Source organism: Pseudophryne corroboree (genome assembly GCF_028390025.1).
Source record: "Pseudophryne corroboree isolate aPseCor3 chromosome 2 unlocalized genomic scaffold, aPseCor3.hap2 SUPER_2_unloc_3, whole genome shotgun sequence".
Lineage (NCBI taxonomy): Eukaryota > Metazoa > Chordata > Amphibia > Anura > Myobatrachidae > Pseudophryne > Pseudophryne corroboree.
In genome coordinates, this window is record NW_026967490.1 from 569,521 (window position 1) to 586,501 (window position 16,981).

Below are 16,981 nucleotides of genomic sequence, written 5' to 3' on the forward strand. Positions count from 1 at the left end.
CAGAGCAGCCAGTCCCCTGGGAGAGGGTGGGAGAGGACTGAGCATGGTGAATACAACAGAGCAGCCAGTCCCCTGGGAGAGGCCGGGAGAGGACTGAGCATGGTGAATACAGCAGAGCAACCAGTCCCCTGGGAGAGGCCGGGAGAGGTGGGAGAGGACTGAGCATGGTCAATACAGCAGAGCAGCCAGTCCCCTGGGAGAGGCCGGGAGAGGACTGAGCATGGTGAATACAGCAGAGCAGCCAGTCCCCTGGGAGAGGCCGGGAGAGGACTGAGCATGGTGAATACAGCAGAGCAGCCAGTCCCCTCGGAGAGGCCGGGAGAGGACTGAGCATGGTGAATACAGCAGAGCAGCCAGTCCCCTCGGAGAGGCCGGGAGAGGTGGGAGAGGACTGAGCATGGTGAATACAGCAGAGCAGCCAGTCCCCTGGGAGAGGCCGGGAGAGGACTGAGCATGGTGAATACAGCAGAGCAGCCAGTCCCCTCGGAGAGGCCGGGAGAGGACTGAGCATGGTGAATACAGCAGAGCAGCCAGTCCCCTGGGAGAGGTGGGAGAGGACTGAGCATGGTGAATACAGCAGAGCAGCCAGTCTCCTGGGAGAGGCCGGGAGAGGACTGAGCATGGTGAATACAGCAGAGCAGCCAGTACCCTGGGAGAGGCCGGGAGAGGTGGGAGAGGACTGAGCATGGTGAATACAGCAGAGCAGCCAGTCCCCTGGGAATACACAGACATTCTGGGCATGACGGATCACCCAGTGGTTGGTCTGATTACAGCGGTTTTGGCAGATTGGTATAAAAGGAGGGTTGAATTTTTACTATATAAAGGTCCAGGTCTCGGCACAATTCTGGAATAGCATTCTTTGGACAGATGACGCAAAGATCAACTTTTACCGGTATGATGGGTAGAAACAAAGTACAGAGCAGGCTCAGAATGGCTCACGATCCGAAGCATACCAGGGGCAATATGTAGCCTACGATGTCCAGGCTGTTCGGGAATTTTGGCAAGTATGTTCATTATTTTGTTTTAAAGAGGCAATCATTTAGAAGTCAAACGCAGATCAGTTTTGACTTGTAAATGATTGCTGCTTTAAAAATCCGGGCATACTCTCCGATATTCCTACACATCACAGGCTATTACATACTGCCCCACCTCATTTGTAGCGCACGGTGGAGGCATAGTCCCATTTTAGCTCAATACACTTGGCCCAACGATATTCCAACTTTTTCAAGACCTCCAAAACATAGGATTTGTCGAGCTCTGCGAAAATAAGAATTTACTTACCGATAATTCTATTTCTCATAGTCCGTAGTGGATGCTGGGGACTCCGTAAGGACCATGGGGAATAGCGGCTCCGCAGGAGACTGGGCACATCTAAAGAAAGCTTTAGGACTAACTGGTGTGCACTGGCTCCTCCCCCTATGACCCTCCTCCAAGCCTCAGTTAGGATACTGTGCCCGGACGAGCGTACACAATAAGGAAGGATTTTGAATCCCGGGTAAGACTCATACCAGCCACACCAATCACACTGTATAACTTGTGATCTGAACCCAGTTAACAGTATGATAACAGAGGAGCCTCTGAAAAGATGGCTCCCAACAATAATAACCCGATTTTTGTAACAATAACTATGTACAAGTATTGCAGACAATCCGCACTTGGGATGGGCGCCCAGCATCCACTACGGACTATGAGAAATAGAATTATCGGTAAGTAAATTCTTATTTTCTCTAACGTCCTAAGTGGATGCTGGGGACTCCGTAAGGACCATGGGGATTATACCAAAGCTCCCAAACGGGCGGGAGAGTGCGGATGACTCTGCAGCACCGAATGAGAGAACTCCAGGTCCTCCTCAGCCAGGGTATCAAATTTGTAGAATTTAGCAAACGTGTTTGCCCCTGACCACGTAGCTGCTCGGCAAAGTTGTAAAGCCGAGACCCCTCGGGCAGCCGCCCAAGATGAGCCCACTTTCCTTGTGGAACGGGCTTTTACAGATTTTAGCTGTGGCAGGCCTGCCACAGAATGTGCAAGCTGAATTGTACTACAAATCCAACGAGCAATAGTCTGCTTAGAAGCAGAAGCACCCAGCTTGTTGGGTGCATACAGGATAGACAGCGAGTCAGATTTCCTGACTCCAGCCGTCCTGGAAACATATTTTCAGGGCCCTGACAACATCCAGCAACTTGGATTCCTCCAAGTCCCTAGTAGCCGCAGGCACCACAATAGGTTGGTTCAGGTGAAAACGCTGGAACCACCTTAGGGAGAAACTGAGGACGAGTCCTCAATTCCGCCCTGTCCGAATGGAAAATCAGATAAGGGCTTTTACAGGATAAAGCCGCCAATTCTGACACGCGCCTGGCCCAGGCCAGGGCCAACAGCATGACCACTTTCCATGTGAGATATTTTAACTCCACAGATTTAAGTGGTTCAAACCAATGTGACTTTTGGAACCCAAACTACATTGAGATCCCAAATTGCCACTGGAGGCACAAAAGGAGGCTGTATATGCAGTACCCCTTTTACAAACGTCTAAACTTCAGGGACTGAAGCTAGTTCTTTTTTGGAAGAAAATTGACAGGGCCGAAATCTGAACCTTAATGGACCCCAATTTCAGGCCCATAGACACTCCTGTTTGCAGGAAATGTAGGAATCGACCCAGTTGAATTTCCTCCGTCGGGCCTTACTGGCCTCGCACTACGCAACATATTTTCGCCAATTGCGGTGATAATGTTTTTGCGGTTACATCCTTCCTGGCTTTAGATCAGGATATGGATGACTTCATCCGGAATGCCTTTTTTCCTTCAGGATCCGGTGTTCAACCGGCATGCCGTCAAACGCAGCCGCAGTAAGTCTTGGAACAGACAGGGTCCTTGCTGGAGCAGGTCCCTTCTTAGAGGTAGAGGCCACGGATCCTCCGTGAGCATCTCTTGAAGTTCCGGTTACCAAGTCCTTCTTGGCCAATCCGGAGCCACGAATATAGTGCTTTCTCCTCTCCATCTTATCAATCTCAGTACCTTGGGTATGAGAGGCAGAGGAGGGAACACATACACTGACTGGTACACCCACGGTGTTACCAGAGCGTCTACAACTATTGCCTGAGGGTCTCTTGACCTGGCGCAATACCTGTCGAGTTTTTTAATCATGTGGACGACTTCTGGGTGAAGTCCCCACTCTCCCGGGTGGAGGTCGTGCTGAGGAAGTCTGCTTCCCAGTTGTCCACTCCCGGAATGAATACTGTTGACAGTGCTATCACATGATTTTCCGCCCAGCGAAGAATCCCTGCAGCTTCTGCCATTGCCCTCCTGCTTCTTGTGCCACCCTGTCTGTTTACGTGGGTGACTGCCATGATGTTGTCCGACTGGATCAACACCGGCTGACCTTGAAGCAGAGGTCTTGCTAAGCTTAGAGCATTGTAAATGGCCCTTAGCTTCAGGATATTTATGTGAAGTGATGTATCCAGGCTTGACCCTAAGCCCTGGATATTCCTTCCCTGTGTGACTGCTCCCCAGCCTCGCAGGCTGGCATCCGTGGTCACCAGGACCCAGTCCTGAATGCCGAAACTGCGGCCCTCTAGAAGATGAGCACTCTGCAACCACCACAGGATGGATACCCTTGTCCTTGGTGACAGGGTTATCCGCTGATGCATCTGAAAATGCGACCCGGACCATTTGTCCAGTAGGTTCCACTGGAAAGTTCTTGCGTGGAATCTAACGAATGGGATTGCTTCGTAGGAAGCCACCATTTTTACCAAGAACCCTTGTGCATTGATGCACTGAGACTTGGCTCGGTTTTAGGAGGTTCCTGACTAGCTCGGATAACTCCCTGGCTTTCTCTTCCGGGAGAAACACCTTTTTTTTTTTTTTTTGGACTGTGTCCAGGAACATCCCTAGGAAACAGAAGACAAGTCGTCGGAACCAGCTGCGATTTTGGAATATTGAGAATCCAATCGTGCTGCCGCAACACTACCTGAGATAGTGCTACACCGACTTCCAACTGTTCCCTGGATCTTACCCTTATCAGGGAATCGTCCAAGTAAGGGATAACTAAAATTTCCTTCCTTCGAAGGGATATCATTTCGGCCATTACCTTGGTAAAAACCCGGGGTGCCGTGGACCATCCCTACGGCAGCGTCTGAACTGATAGTGACAGTTCTGTACCATAACCTGAGGTACCCTTGGTGAGAAGGGTAAATTTTTACATGAAGGTAAGCATCCTTGATGTCCCGAGACATCATGTAGTCCCCTTCTTCCAGGTTCGCAATCACTGCTCTGAGTGACTCAATCTTGAATTTGAACCTCTGTATGTAAGTGTTCAAAGATTTTAGATTTTAGATTTAGAATCGGTCTCACCGAGCCGTCTGGCTTCGGTACCACAATAGTGTGGAATAATACCCCGTTCCCTGTTGCAGGAGGGGTACCTTGATTATCACCTGCTGGGAATACAGCTTGTGAATGGCTTCCAAAACTGCCTCCCTGTCAGAGGGAGACGTCGGTAAAGCCGACTTTTGGAAACGGCGAGGGGGAGACGTCTCGAATTCCAATATGTACCCTTGAGATATTACCTGAAGGATCCAGGGGTCTACTTGCGAGTGAGCCCACTGCGTACTGAAATTCATTGAGAACGGGCCCCCACCGTGCCTGAGCTTGTAAGGCCCTAGCATCATACTGAGGGCTTGGCAGAGGCGGGAAAGGGTTTCTGTTCCTGGGAACTGGCTAATCTCTTCCGCCTTTTTCCTCTCCCTCTGTCACGAGCAGAAAAGAGGAACCTTTTGTCCGCTTGCCAACAAAGGACTGCGCCTAATAATACGGCGTCTTATTTTGAGAGGCGACCTGGGGTACAAACGTGGATTTCCCAGTTGTTGCCGTGGCCACCAGGTCTAAAAGACCGACCCCAAATGTCCCCTTTCAAAGGCAATACTTTCAAATGCCGTTTGGAATCCGCATCACCTGACCATTTTACTGGTAGAATTGGACAACGCACTTATACTTGATGCCAGTCGGCAAAAATTCCGCTGTGCATCATGCATATATAGAAATGCATCTTTTAAATGCTCTATAGGCAATAATATACTATCCTTATCTAGGATATCAATATTTCCAGTCAGGGAATCCGACCATGCCAACCCAGCACTGCACCTCCAGGCTGAGGCGATTGCTGGTCGCAGTATAACACCAGTATGTGTGTGAATACATTTTTGGATACCCTCCTGCTTTCTATCAGCAGGATCCTTAAGGGCGGCCATCTCATGAGAGGGTAGAGCCCTTGTTCTTACAAGCGTGAGCGCCTTATCCCCCCTAGGGGGTGTTTCCCAACGCACCCTAACCACTGGCGGGAAAGGGTATACAGCCAATACTTTTAAGAAATTATCAATTGTTATCGGGGGGAAACCCACGCATCATCACACACCTCATTTAATTTCTCAGATTCAGGAAAACTACAGGTAGTTTTTCCCTCACCGAACATAATACCCCTTTTTGGTGGTACTCGTATTATCAGAAATGTATAAAACATTTTCCATTGTCTCAATCATGTAACGTGTGGCCCTACTGGAAATCACGGTTGTCTCTTCACCGTCGACACAGGAGTCAGTATCCGTGTCGGCGTCTGTATCTGCCATCTGAGGTAACGGGTGCTTTAGAGCCCCTGACGGCCTATGAGACGTCTGGACAGGCACAAGCTGAGTAGCCGGCTGTCTCATGTCAACCACTGTTTTTTTATACAGAGCTGACACTGTCACGTAATTTTCAACAGTACATCCACTCAGGTGTCGACCCCCTAGGTGGTGACATCACTGTTACAGACACTCTGCTCCGTCTCCACATCATTTTTCTCCTCATACATGTCGACACAAACGTACCGACACACAGCACACACACAGGGAATGCTCTGATAGAGGACAGGACCCCACTAGCCCTTTGGGGAGACAGAGGGAGAGTATGCCAGCACACACCAGAGCGCTATATATATATATATATATAGGGATAACCTTATATAAGTGTTTTTCCCCTTATAGCTGCTGTATGTTTTAATACTGCGCCTAATTAGTGCCCCCCTCTCTTTTTTTAACCCTTTCTGTAGTGTAGTGACTGCAGGGAAGAGCCAGGGAGCTTCCCTCCAACTGAGCTGTGAGGGAAAATGGCGCCAGTGTGCTGAGGAGATAGGCTCCGCCCCCTTTTCGGCGGCCTTATCTCCCGTTTTTCTGTATATTCTGGCAGGGGTTAAATGCATCCATATAGCCCAGGAGCTATATGTGATGTATTTTTTGCCATGTAAGGTATTTTTATCATGTTTTATTGCGTCTCAGGGCGCCCCCCCCAGCGCCCTGCACCCTCAGTGACCGGAGTATGAAGTGTGCTGAGAGCAATGGCGCACAGCTGCAGTGCTGTGCGCTACCTTATTGAAGACAGGAACGTCTTCTGCCGCCGATTTTTCCGGACCTCTTCGCTCTTCTGGCTCTGTAAGGGGGCCGGCGGCGCGGCTCCGGGACCCATCCAGGCTGGGCCTGTGATCGTCCCTCTGGAGCTAATGGTGTCCAGTAGCCAAGAAGCCCAATCCACTCTGCACGCAGGTGAGTTCGCTTCTTCTCCCCTTAGTCCCTCGATGCAGTGAGCCTGTTGCCAGCAGGTCTCACTGAAAATAACAAACCTAAACTAAAACTTTCACTAAGAAGCTCAGGAGAGCCCCTAGTGTGCACCCTTCTCGTCGGGCACAGAAATCTAACTGAGGCTTGGAGGAGGGTCATAGGGGGAGGAGCCAGTGCACACCAGTTAGTCCTAAAGCTTTCTTTAGATGTGCCCAGTCTCCTGCGGAGCCGCTATTCCCCATGGTCCTTACGGAGTCCCCAGCATCCACTTAGGACGTTAGAGAAATAAGCTTCAGTTTTGGGGATGACCTCCTCCTTCGATGCGAATCTCTTTCCCCCGAGCCATTTTTTTATGTTTGAAAACAGGAAGAAGTCGCAGGGGTCCAAATCTGGCGAATACGGCAGATGCACCAGCAATTCATAGCCCAATTTCACCAATTTAGCTGTGGCGACGTGGGACGAGTGTGCCGGCGCATTGTCGTGGTGGAACAGCACTTTTTTCTTCGCCAAGTGGGGCCGTTTTCTCTTCAATGCGTCATCGAATCTCCCCAATAATTGAGCATAATACTGCCTTGTGATCGTTCTTTGCTTTTCCAAATAGTTGATGAAGATTATGTCTTTCGAATCCCAGAAAACGGTGGCCATGACCTTTCCGGCTGATGGAACAGTCTTTGCCTTCTTTGGTGCACGTTCGCCCGGTGAAGTGCACTGTATTGCCTGTTCCTTCAATTCTGGCGTGTAGTGATGGATTCATGTTTCATCAACAGTCACAAAACAGTGTATAAACTCCTTCGGATTGCGCTTAAACAGGTCCAAAAACTGCTTCGAAGTGGTCATTCCATTCCGCTTGTTGTCCACAGTGAGCAAACGCGGCACCCATCTTGTCAATAGTTTTGTCATGCCCAAATGTTCATGTAGGAAATTCTGCACACGTTCAAATGAGATGCCTACAATCTCAACAATCTCTCTGATCTTCACTAGCTAGTCTGCCAATACGATATCATGGATTTTGTTGACCATTTCATCCGTAGTCACCTCAATTGGGCGACTTGGACGCTCTTCATCGAGGACGGATGTACGACCACGCTTGAATTCATTGAACCAATATCTGATGGTTGTCATCGAAGGTGAAAGGTCCCCATAAACAGCTTCCAACTTTTCTTTGATTTCCTCACACGTCTTTCCATCCAAAAACAAGAATCTAATCCCCGATCGGTACTGCACTTTCTCCATAGTTAAAGAAAACTCAAACCTGCTCACTTCCAAGAGCTACCAAAACACAAGTACACAATGAATTTATCTGAAATTCTTACAGTCGTTGTTTGACAGATGACACTAAACGATGATATACAGGTTTGACGTCCGTGGCGCCATCTGTCTTCAAACACGGGTACTTATCAATCACCCCCCCCCCCCCCCCCCCTTCACTTCTTTCCTTGAAGTTATATTGGAGATATACCCAAGTAGCACACAAGTCCCTAATATGAAGTATAATTGTATAGTCATATGTTTAAGACCAAGAGGGAGCCATTTAAAGGGGGGGTAAAAAAATCTTATAAGATGATATCATTTAACTTTATGTTCCAGGTAAAAATAAAGAGCACAGTTTACTGTACGAGTCACTAATTGGAAACACATTAACCCTTCAAAACCATCATCTGCAGAATGAATCTCCTTGTCAAAACCTGGGGGGAAAATTTGGGCGGCACAGTCGCATGTGATCTGACCATGCCAGTTACGTGGTTAAACGGATTTCGACTATGGATCATGACTACGGAGCTGCTGATGTAATAATTACCCAGAGTCTGCAGGGTCTGATCATTCTCCGTCATCAGGTCACTATACAGCTCACGCTGCTCCTTCTCTACATGTACCCATTCTTCAGCGGAGAACGTGACCACACTGTCAGGTGGCACTGGGCCCTGAAAGAGATCATAGGAGAAGGTGACAGCAGCTAATGTGGTATCACATAGAGGGAGCCGTAAGCAAACACTTCAGACTGCTCGCTGTAAGATCAAACACCTGGATGGTACAAAAGCAGCAGCTTAGCACAGAATACAGGTGAACCCGATGGGCATTTTGCCTCTTTTCCAGCTCACTGACTATGTAGCTACAGTAAGTACAAATCCAGAGCCAGCAGTGTGAAAAATATATCTATTGTACATAGCTCCGTCCTCCCCAGCCCTGGTCTACTAGGAGAACTAACCCCCATACCAGGCTTTACTGTGCATCCAGAAAGTATTCACAGCGCTTCCATTTTTCCACATTTTGTTATGTTACAGCCTTATTTCAAAATGGAATACATTCATTTATTCCTTTAAAATTCTACACACAATACCCCATAATGACAATGTGAAAAAAGTTTTTTGGGTGATTTGTGCAAATGTATTAAAAATAAAAAACTAAGAAAACACATGTACATAAGTATTCACAGCCTTTGCCATGAAGCACAAAATTGAGCTCAGGTGCTTCCTGTTTCCCCTGATCATCCCTGAGATGTTCCTACCGCCTGTGGTAAATTCAGTTGATTAGACATGATTTGGAAAGGCCTAGGTGAAGCGCTGTGAATACTTTCCGGGTGCACTGTAGCTCTTACGGGTTCAGTATGATTTACTGTTAATATCCCAACAGCAGAATCCCGGGTGTGTCAGAGTGCCGGCAGCAGGGCGAGCGCAGAGATTCCCCTCGCCACAGGATCTATTCCCGCCCTATGGCTGACCTGGGAATAGTCCTCGTGTGCTGGGATTCCAGCTGGCGGCATTGTTGGCTGTTGGGATTACGGCATCAGTATCCGGCTCTTATATACCGGGCACTCACTCCAGTACCTATAGTTTCTATTAGGTGCCATTTAAGCTCATGTAAAGTGAAGGCGAATCGGCTAGAAAAGTGGGTCCACCGCTGCTCGCCAACAACCAGGATTTGACCGGGTGTGAAACAGAAGATAGGCAGGCATTAGGTCAACAGTACACCATAGAGCCGATAGTCAAAAGGTCAACGCAAAAAAACTGAGTGTTTTTTTTAAAAAATTTTTTTAACCCAAATTTGTTGAAACGCGTTAGCTCGCCACAATGTTATTAAAGGTAACAGTCTGTGACATGGATAGTAAATGCACCAAAAGTTGTAAAAATCATTAAAAAGTGTGGACATTATGACCCTGCCGACCTTTAAACTGTCTACCAACTACCTCCTGATTTGCCCAGTCCTACTATATTATATTACTTCTATTAGCCAATGAATGCTTGGAAAGGGAAGAAGATTGTTATACTTCAGAGAATTCATATTCTTTGTGTCACCCTACTGAGGGACATTGGGGTATATAATGGTGTCTCTGCTCTGTGTGGAGGAGGAAGACACGTCTAGTGGCTCTGTAGTGTCGTGACCAGTGGAGAAATAGACTCCGGGCATTATATCCTGCTGTGTCATCCTACTGAGGGACTCTGGACATTGGGGTATATAATGGTGTCTCTGCTCTGTGTGGAGGTGGAAGACACGTCTAGTGGCTCTGTAGTGTCGTGCTAGTAGTGCGGCTGACCAGTGGAGAAATAGACTCCGGGCATTATCCTGCTGTGTCATCCTCCTGTGGGACTCTGGACATTGGGGTATATAATGGTGTCTCTGCTCTGTGTGGAGGAGGAAGACACGTCTAGTGGCTCTGTAGTGTCGTGGTAGTAGTGCGGCTGAACAATGGAGAAATAGACTCTGGGCATTATCCTGCTGTGTCATCCTCCTGAGGGACTCTGGACATTGGGGTATATAATGGTGTCTCTGCTCTGTGTGGAGGTGGAAGACACGTCTAGTGGCTCTGTAGTGTCGTGCTAGTAGTGCGGCTGACCAGTGGAGAAATAGACTCCGGGCATTATCCTGCTGTGTCATCCTCCTGTGGGACTCTGGACATTGGGGTATATAATGGTGTCTCTGCTCTGTGTGGAGGAGGAAGACACGTCTAGTGGCTCTGTAGTGTCGTGGTAGTAGTGCGGCTGAACAATGGAGAAATAGACTCTGGGCATTATCCTGCTGTGTCATCCTCCTGAGGGACTCTGGACATTGGGGTATATAATGGTGTCTCTGCTCTGTGTGGAGGTGGAAGACACGTCTAGTGGCTCTGTAGTGTCGTGCTAGTAGTGCGGCTGACCAATGGAGAAGTATACTCCGGGCATTATCCTGCTGTGTCATCCTACTGAGGGACTCTGGACATTGGGGTATATAATGGTGTCTCTGCTCTGTGTGGAGGTGGAAGACACGTCTAGTGGCTCTGTAGTGTCGTGCTAGTAGTGCGGCTGACCAGTGGAGAAATAGACTCCGGGCATTATCCTGATGTGCTAGATTTCGGTGTCATCCTATTGAGGGACATTATGGGTGTTGGGGAATAGTGGTGGAATCACTGACGGCCTTGTATCTTCTCAACATCTATACCCCATGCCGGGATATCCAGCTATGTGTAACTAAGCCCCACGGGACAGGACAGAGACGCACAAACAAGAAAGTGACACCATCTGTAAGGTGCGGTACACACAGATAAAGAGTGCGTCAGGAGTGGGATACAGGGAGTTAAACTGTGGACATGGACAGAGGCGTAACTAGGGTTTTCGGAGCCCAAGGCAAGATGAAGAGTGGCGCCTAAAACACCAAAAGAAGTATGTGCGCGCGTCAAAAAAATGGGCGTGGTCATGCACCAGAAAGGGTGTGGCCACTGAAAATGCCCCACAGTGCCAGTTACAATGCCCCACAGTGCCAGTTACCATGCCCCACAGTGCCAGTTACCATGCCCCACAGTGCCAGATACCATGCCCCACAGTGCCAGATACCATGCCCCACAGTGCCAGATACCATGCCCCACAGTGCCAGATACCATGCCCCACAGTGCCAGATACATGCCCCACAGTGCCAGTTACAATGCTCCACAGTGCCAGATACATGCCCCACAGTGCCAGTTACAATGCTCCACAGTGCCAGATACATGCCCCACAGTGCCAGATACATGATCCACAGTGCCAGTTACAATGCCCCACAGTGCCAGATACATGCCCCACAGTGCCAGATACATGATCCACAGTACCAGTTACAATGCCCCACAGTGCCAGATACATGATCCACAGTGCCAGTTACAATGCTCCACAGTGCCAGTTACAATGCTCCACAGTGCCAGATACATGCCCCACAGTGCCAGATACATGCCCCACAGTGCCAGATACATGCCCCACAGTGCCAGATACATGCCCCACAGTGCCAGTTACAATGCCCCACAGTGCCAGTTACAATGCCCCACAGTGCCAGATACATGATCCACAGTGCCAGATACATGATCCACAGTGCCAGATACATGATCCACAGTGCCAGATACATGATCCACAGTGCCAGATACATGATCCACAGTGCCAGATACATGATCCACAGTACCAGTTACAATGCCCCACAGTGCCAGATACATGATCCACAGTGCCAGTTACAATGCCCCACAGTGCCAGTTACAATGCCCCACAGTGCCAGTTACAATGCCCCACAGTGCCAGATACCATGCCCCACAGTGCCAGATACATTGCCCCACAGTGCCAGATACATTGCCCCACAGTGCCAGTTACATGCCCCACAGTGCCAGATACATGATCAACAGTGCCAGTTACCATGCCCCACAGTGCCAGTTACCATGCCCCACAGTGCCAGTTACCATGCCCCACAGTGCCAGTTACATTGCCCCACAGTGCCAGTTACATTGCCCCACAGTGCCAGATACATGATCCACAGTGCCAGTTACAATGTCCCACAGTGCCAGTTACATTGCCCCACAGTGCCAGATACATGCCCCACAGTGCCAGATACATGCCCCACAGTGCCAGATACATGCCCCACAGTGCCAGATACACGCCAGTTACAATGCCCCACAGTGCCAGTTACATTGCCCCACAGTGCCAGTTACATTGCCCCACAGTGCCAGTTACATTGCCCCACAGTGCCAGTTACATTGCCCCACAGCGCCAGTTACATTGCCCCACAGTGCCAGTTACATGCCCCCCTCCCCGCTCACTCACCGCTTCTTCCCGTGCCTGTGCTATGTGAGGGGAGGAGAGCGCAGCGCCTCTCCTGCCCCTCACCGCTCCAGGTCTCACACATACAGACATATACACACACACACACACAGAAAGATACATACACACACAGAAAGATATACACACACACACACATACATATACACACACACATATACACACAGACATACACATATATACACACACAGACATATATATACACACATACACAGACATATATATACACACAGACATATATATACACACACACACACAGACATATACACATACACAGACATACACACACAGACATACACACACACAGACATACACACACACAGACATACACACACACAGACATACACACACACAGACATACACACACACAGACATATACACACACACACAGACATATACACACACACAGACATATACACACACACAGACATACACACACACACAGACATACACACACAGACATATACACACACACAGACATACACACACACACAGACATATACACACACACATATACACACACAGACATAAGCACAGACATACACATACAGACATATACAGACATACACATACACACAGACATACACATATATACACACAGACATATATATACACACATACAGACAGACATATATATATACACACACACACACACACACACACACACATATACACATACACAGACATACACACACAGACATACACACACAGACAGACATATACACACAGACATATACACACACAGACATATACACACACAGACATATACACAGACATATACAGACATATACACACAGACATACATATATATACACACATACACACAGACATACACACACAGACATATATAGACATATACACACACAGACATAGACATAAACACATACACACACAGACATATACACATACAGTACAGAATGTTTCCTGTGTGACACTGCGCAGGATGTATTAAAGAGAAAATGCGGTAAAACACCTGTTTTCGGGGGTTTTACCGCATTTTTATATGTACTAACCCCCAGCCGCCGGGTTTTCGACCCCTATAGAAGCCTAAGGACTTCTTACCGCTGACCGCTACTGACGCCAACCCCCCTCCCCCCAGCATACCTGTGTGCAGGCAGCCCTGGTCCCAGAAGCCAAACTCCTCCTCCCCCTAACAACACGGCCGGAGGTCCTTCAGCCTGCTGCTGCTTCCCTGCCAGGGAGGAGATGGAGAGCCCGCACACCACCTCACAGGTATCGCCCCCCGCAGTACATACGCGATTAGCATCGCTGCAATGTATTGTAATACATCACGCCCACTGAGCAGTAGGTGGAATCATACAGTATGTTGTACATAATACTTTGAATAAATGGTAGATACAACTGTGGATGCTTTGATTATGAAGCTGTATTTGGCAGGCTTAAAATATAATCCATCTGAATATGTTGGAGAGACCAGGGAGTTACAGGATGATTTAGCTGCATGCGGTGTAAAGGTGGGGGATGGGGGGACTGGCCTGTTGGACACTGGATGGGGAGTCAAATCTTATCCTCTCACAGGGAGGCGGGTCCCAGGGGGCACACCCTCCAAGGGAGGTACTCAGGTATGACAGTTGTGCCATGAACGCCACAGACCGACGCTCATGTAAATTGCACAGGACAGGGAGGAGGTAGAGAAAGCCCAGTCACACCATTCACACACTGTAACACAACAATGCAGAGAGATCATTCACATCATGACACAACCAGCGAGGTAGCAGTAGCTTTAGGCACACTACCGTGGGTGGCCCAGGTTCACTGCAGAATGGGGATTGGGCATTGCCCGTGGTTCCATGCTTAAGGGCTGTTTCATACACACCGGTTTTCACCAGATGGCAAAAAGCCCTCACTGCTTTTGCGTCCCGTCACCAGTATACAGAATGGATGTTTAGGTCACACGGAACCTGACCTCATAGGGGAATCCCGTTTACCGCCAGTAACCGCCTGTTACTGACTCCACCCACTACGCAGTGGACGGGTTTACGCTGCCAGATTCCTAACCTGCCGTGGCGTCTGGAACCACGGTTCTGCTCTGCATGCGTCGACGCGCTGCCTTACCACACCTGTGTGGTGTTGCCGAATCCCCAAACGTGGCTTGCCCAAGCACAGAACGGTAGCAGGCGGAAGGCGGAGCTTGGAGACGCTGGTTACACCCTGGACAGCCGGTGAACGGAGCTAGGTTTTGCCTGGCCCTGTTGGTCACAACATGAAGCGTCGTCTTTAGACAGAAGATCTTTATTTGCCCAATAAGTCCTGAAAAGAACTTCAGCGATACAGCAGATGTTACAGCAGAATGTAGTTGGTATAATACACCTTGGAGGCTCACATGCTTACTCTTTTTATCTCAGTTCTACACACAGTACCACAGGGGGTAAGCCCTTCCTGTCTCCTCCCACCAATCAGGTTATCGCAGAAAATATAAATAAATACAAGTTACATTTCAAAAGTTAAGAATTAGATAAAGCACATTCCTGCTCCTCTTCATATATAACCAAACCAGTGGCTTTCCCAAACACAATCTGATTATCATGTTCCTGTCTCTTTCACAAATGTAAATATAACTTGAATTTCAATTGCATTCACCCTCTCACACATAGACAACGTTCTTATACTGTAAATTAAACATAATCTGCATCACACATAATGCAGCCTAAGAAATGTTACATCAAACTGTTGTTATACAAAACCCACTAGTTTGCATTCATAAAACACAATCTGATTTAGCAGCCCCTTGTGTCTCCATGCAAAACCAGTTTTGAGTCATCACACCACAGGAGATGCTGAAGGCACAGTCTTCTTTCCAAACCTTCATTTGTACCTGAAAGAAAATGTTTGCCAACCAAAAGGCCTGCTAATCGACACCCTGCTTTAGCTAGGACAAGTAACATACAACTTCCTATGCAAACGTCTCTCAAGTACAATTGTCGTGGTCTTTTAGAAACAAAATACCTTGTACTTTTCTTGTAAGTGCTCCGTCCCTGCAGTCCTATAACCGCGCAGTCCATCATTCTCCGTGCCCTGTCCCTGCAGTCCTATAACCGCGCAGTCCATCATTCTCCTTACCCTGTCCCTGCATTTCTATAACCGCGCAGTCCATCATTCTCCGTACCCCGTCCCTGCAGTTCTATAACCGCGCAGTCCATCATTCTCCTTACCCTGTCCCTGCAGTCCTATAACCGCACAGTCCATCATTCTCCAACTACGCACAGCGCAGCGATATAACATATTAAGACACATTATTTAGTCATGTATAGTGCATGGTGCCCAGAGCCAAGTGTTCCTTTTTAAAATGGCACCTAGTGCCCATTGTCCTAAATGGCGCCTGGCAGCTGAGGCTTAACCCCTTCAGTGCCGCGGCCGCCATTACCGTGTGGCTGGGGTCTCTCAAACTTTGTCCAGCTTTTTACCATCCGGCAGGGTCTTTCACACGCAGCGACTTTGAGCCGTGTTTACTGGTGTGCGCACGCGCAGCAGTAGTGGCGGCTGCAAAAAAAAATAAAAAAAAATTGTGTGTGAAAGCTCCCACTCACACACACGGTTCACTGCCTACAAGGATGGCACAGCCGGCAGCCGGACTTTTCAGTGGATATTTCCGGCACTTGGCCCGGGGCTGTGCCATGTGAATTGACACATTGCTCTGCATGCGTTTCTGCAGGACTGCCGCAGCAAAAAGCCATCTGATATGTTACCGGCCGGCGCTACCAGGAGCGTGTGAAACAGCCCTTAGTGTTGGTTTCCGAGTTGCTGCGGACAGTCAATAGACACTCCTTCCGCCATTTATATCTTTAGCTGCTCTGTAAAAGCCTTCACAATTTCTCCAGTGAAACTGGTAGTTAGGGAGAATGCCAAATGGGAACCAGTTTACATGCCCCCACCAGCAGAACCAGTGATGAAGCAGTATTGAATCCATGGTGGTCAGACTATAATAGAAGTCATCCGAGTAGGGGTGTTCCGAGATGCATGCCGCCTCTACAACAACATGACCAGACAGAAAGCTGAATATGTGTGGACAACTAAACAGGAAGATGCATTCCAAGCTGCAAAACAAGTTATCCAGGCGCATAACGCACTGGCCCCATCCAGTTGGATCAGCCATTCTTCCTGGACGTGACTGTCACACCACACCACATGTCCTGGGGTCTATGGCCCAGATCTGATGCATCTGGCAGTATACCAGCCAGCTACACAGGAAATGCTGCATGAGACTTGAGAAGGAGGATCAAGCTAGTATGTTGAATTAAGAGCTGTGGTAATAGTGCTGGACATAGTACACAGACAGCTACACCTTTTCCAAGGCCTGACCTCATGGATGCCCAAATGGCAACAGAACTGGAAATACATG

General features: G+C 48.5%; 1 protein-coding gene across 5 annotated transcripts in view; it reads right to left on the minus strand.

The window, feature by feature from the left end:
• Positions 1-16,981, minus strand: part of LOC134983056 (zinc finger protein ZFP2-like) — a 266,048-nt gene that overhangs the window by 69,794 nt on the left and 179,273 nt on the right. For all 5 annotated transcript variants that reach the window (XM_063948752.1, XM_063948750.1, XM_063948751.1 and 2 more), the window contains exon 4: positions 8,379-8,502. In XM_063948752.1, the coding sequence (XP_063804822.1) occupies positions 8,379-8,502 (124 nt within the window). The remainder of the gene's footprint in view (positions 1-8,378; positions 8,503-16,981) is intronic.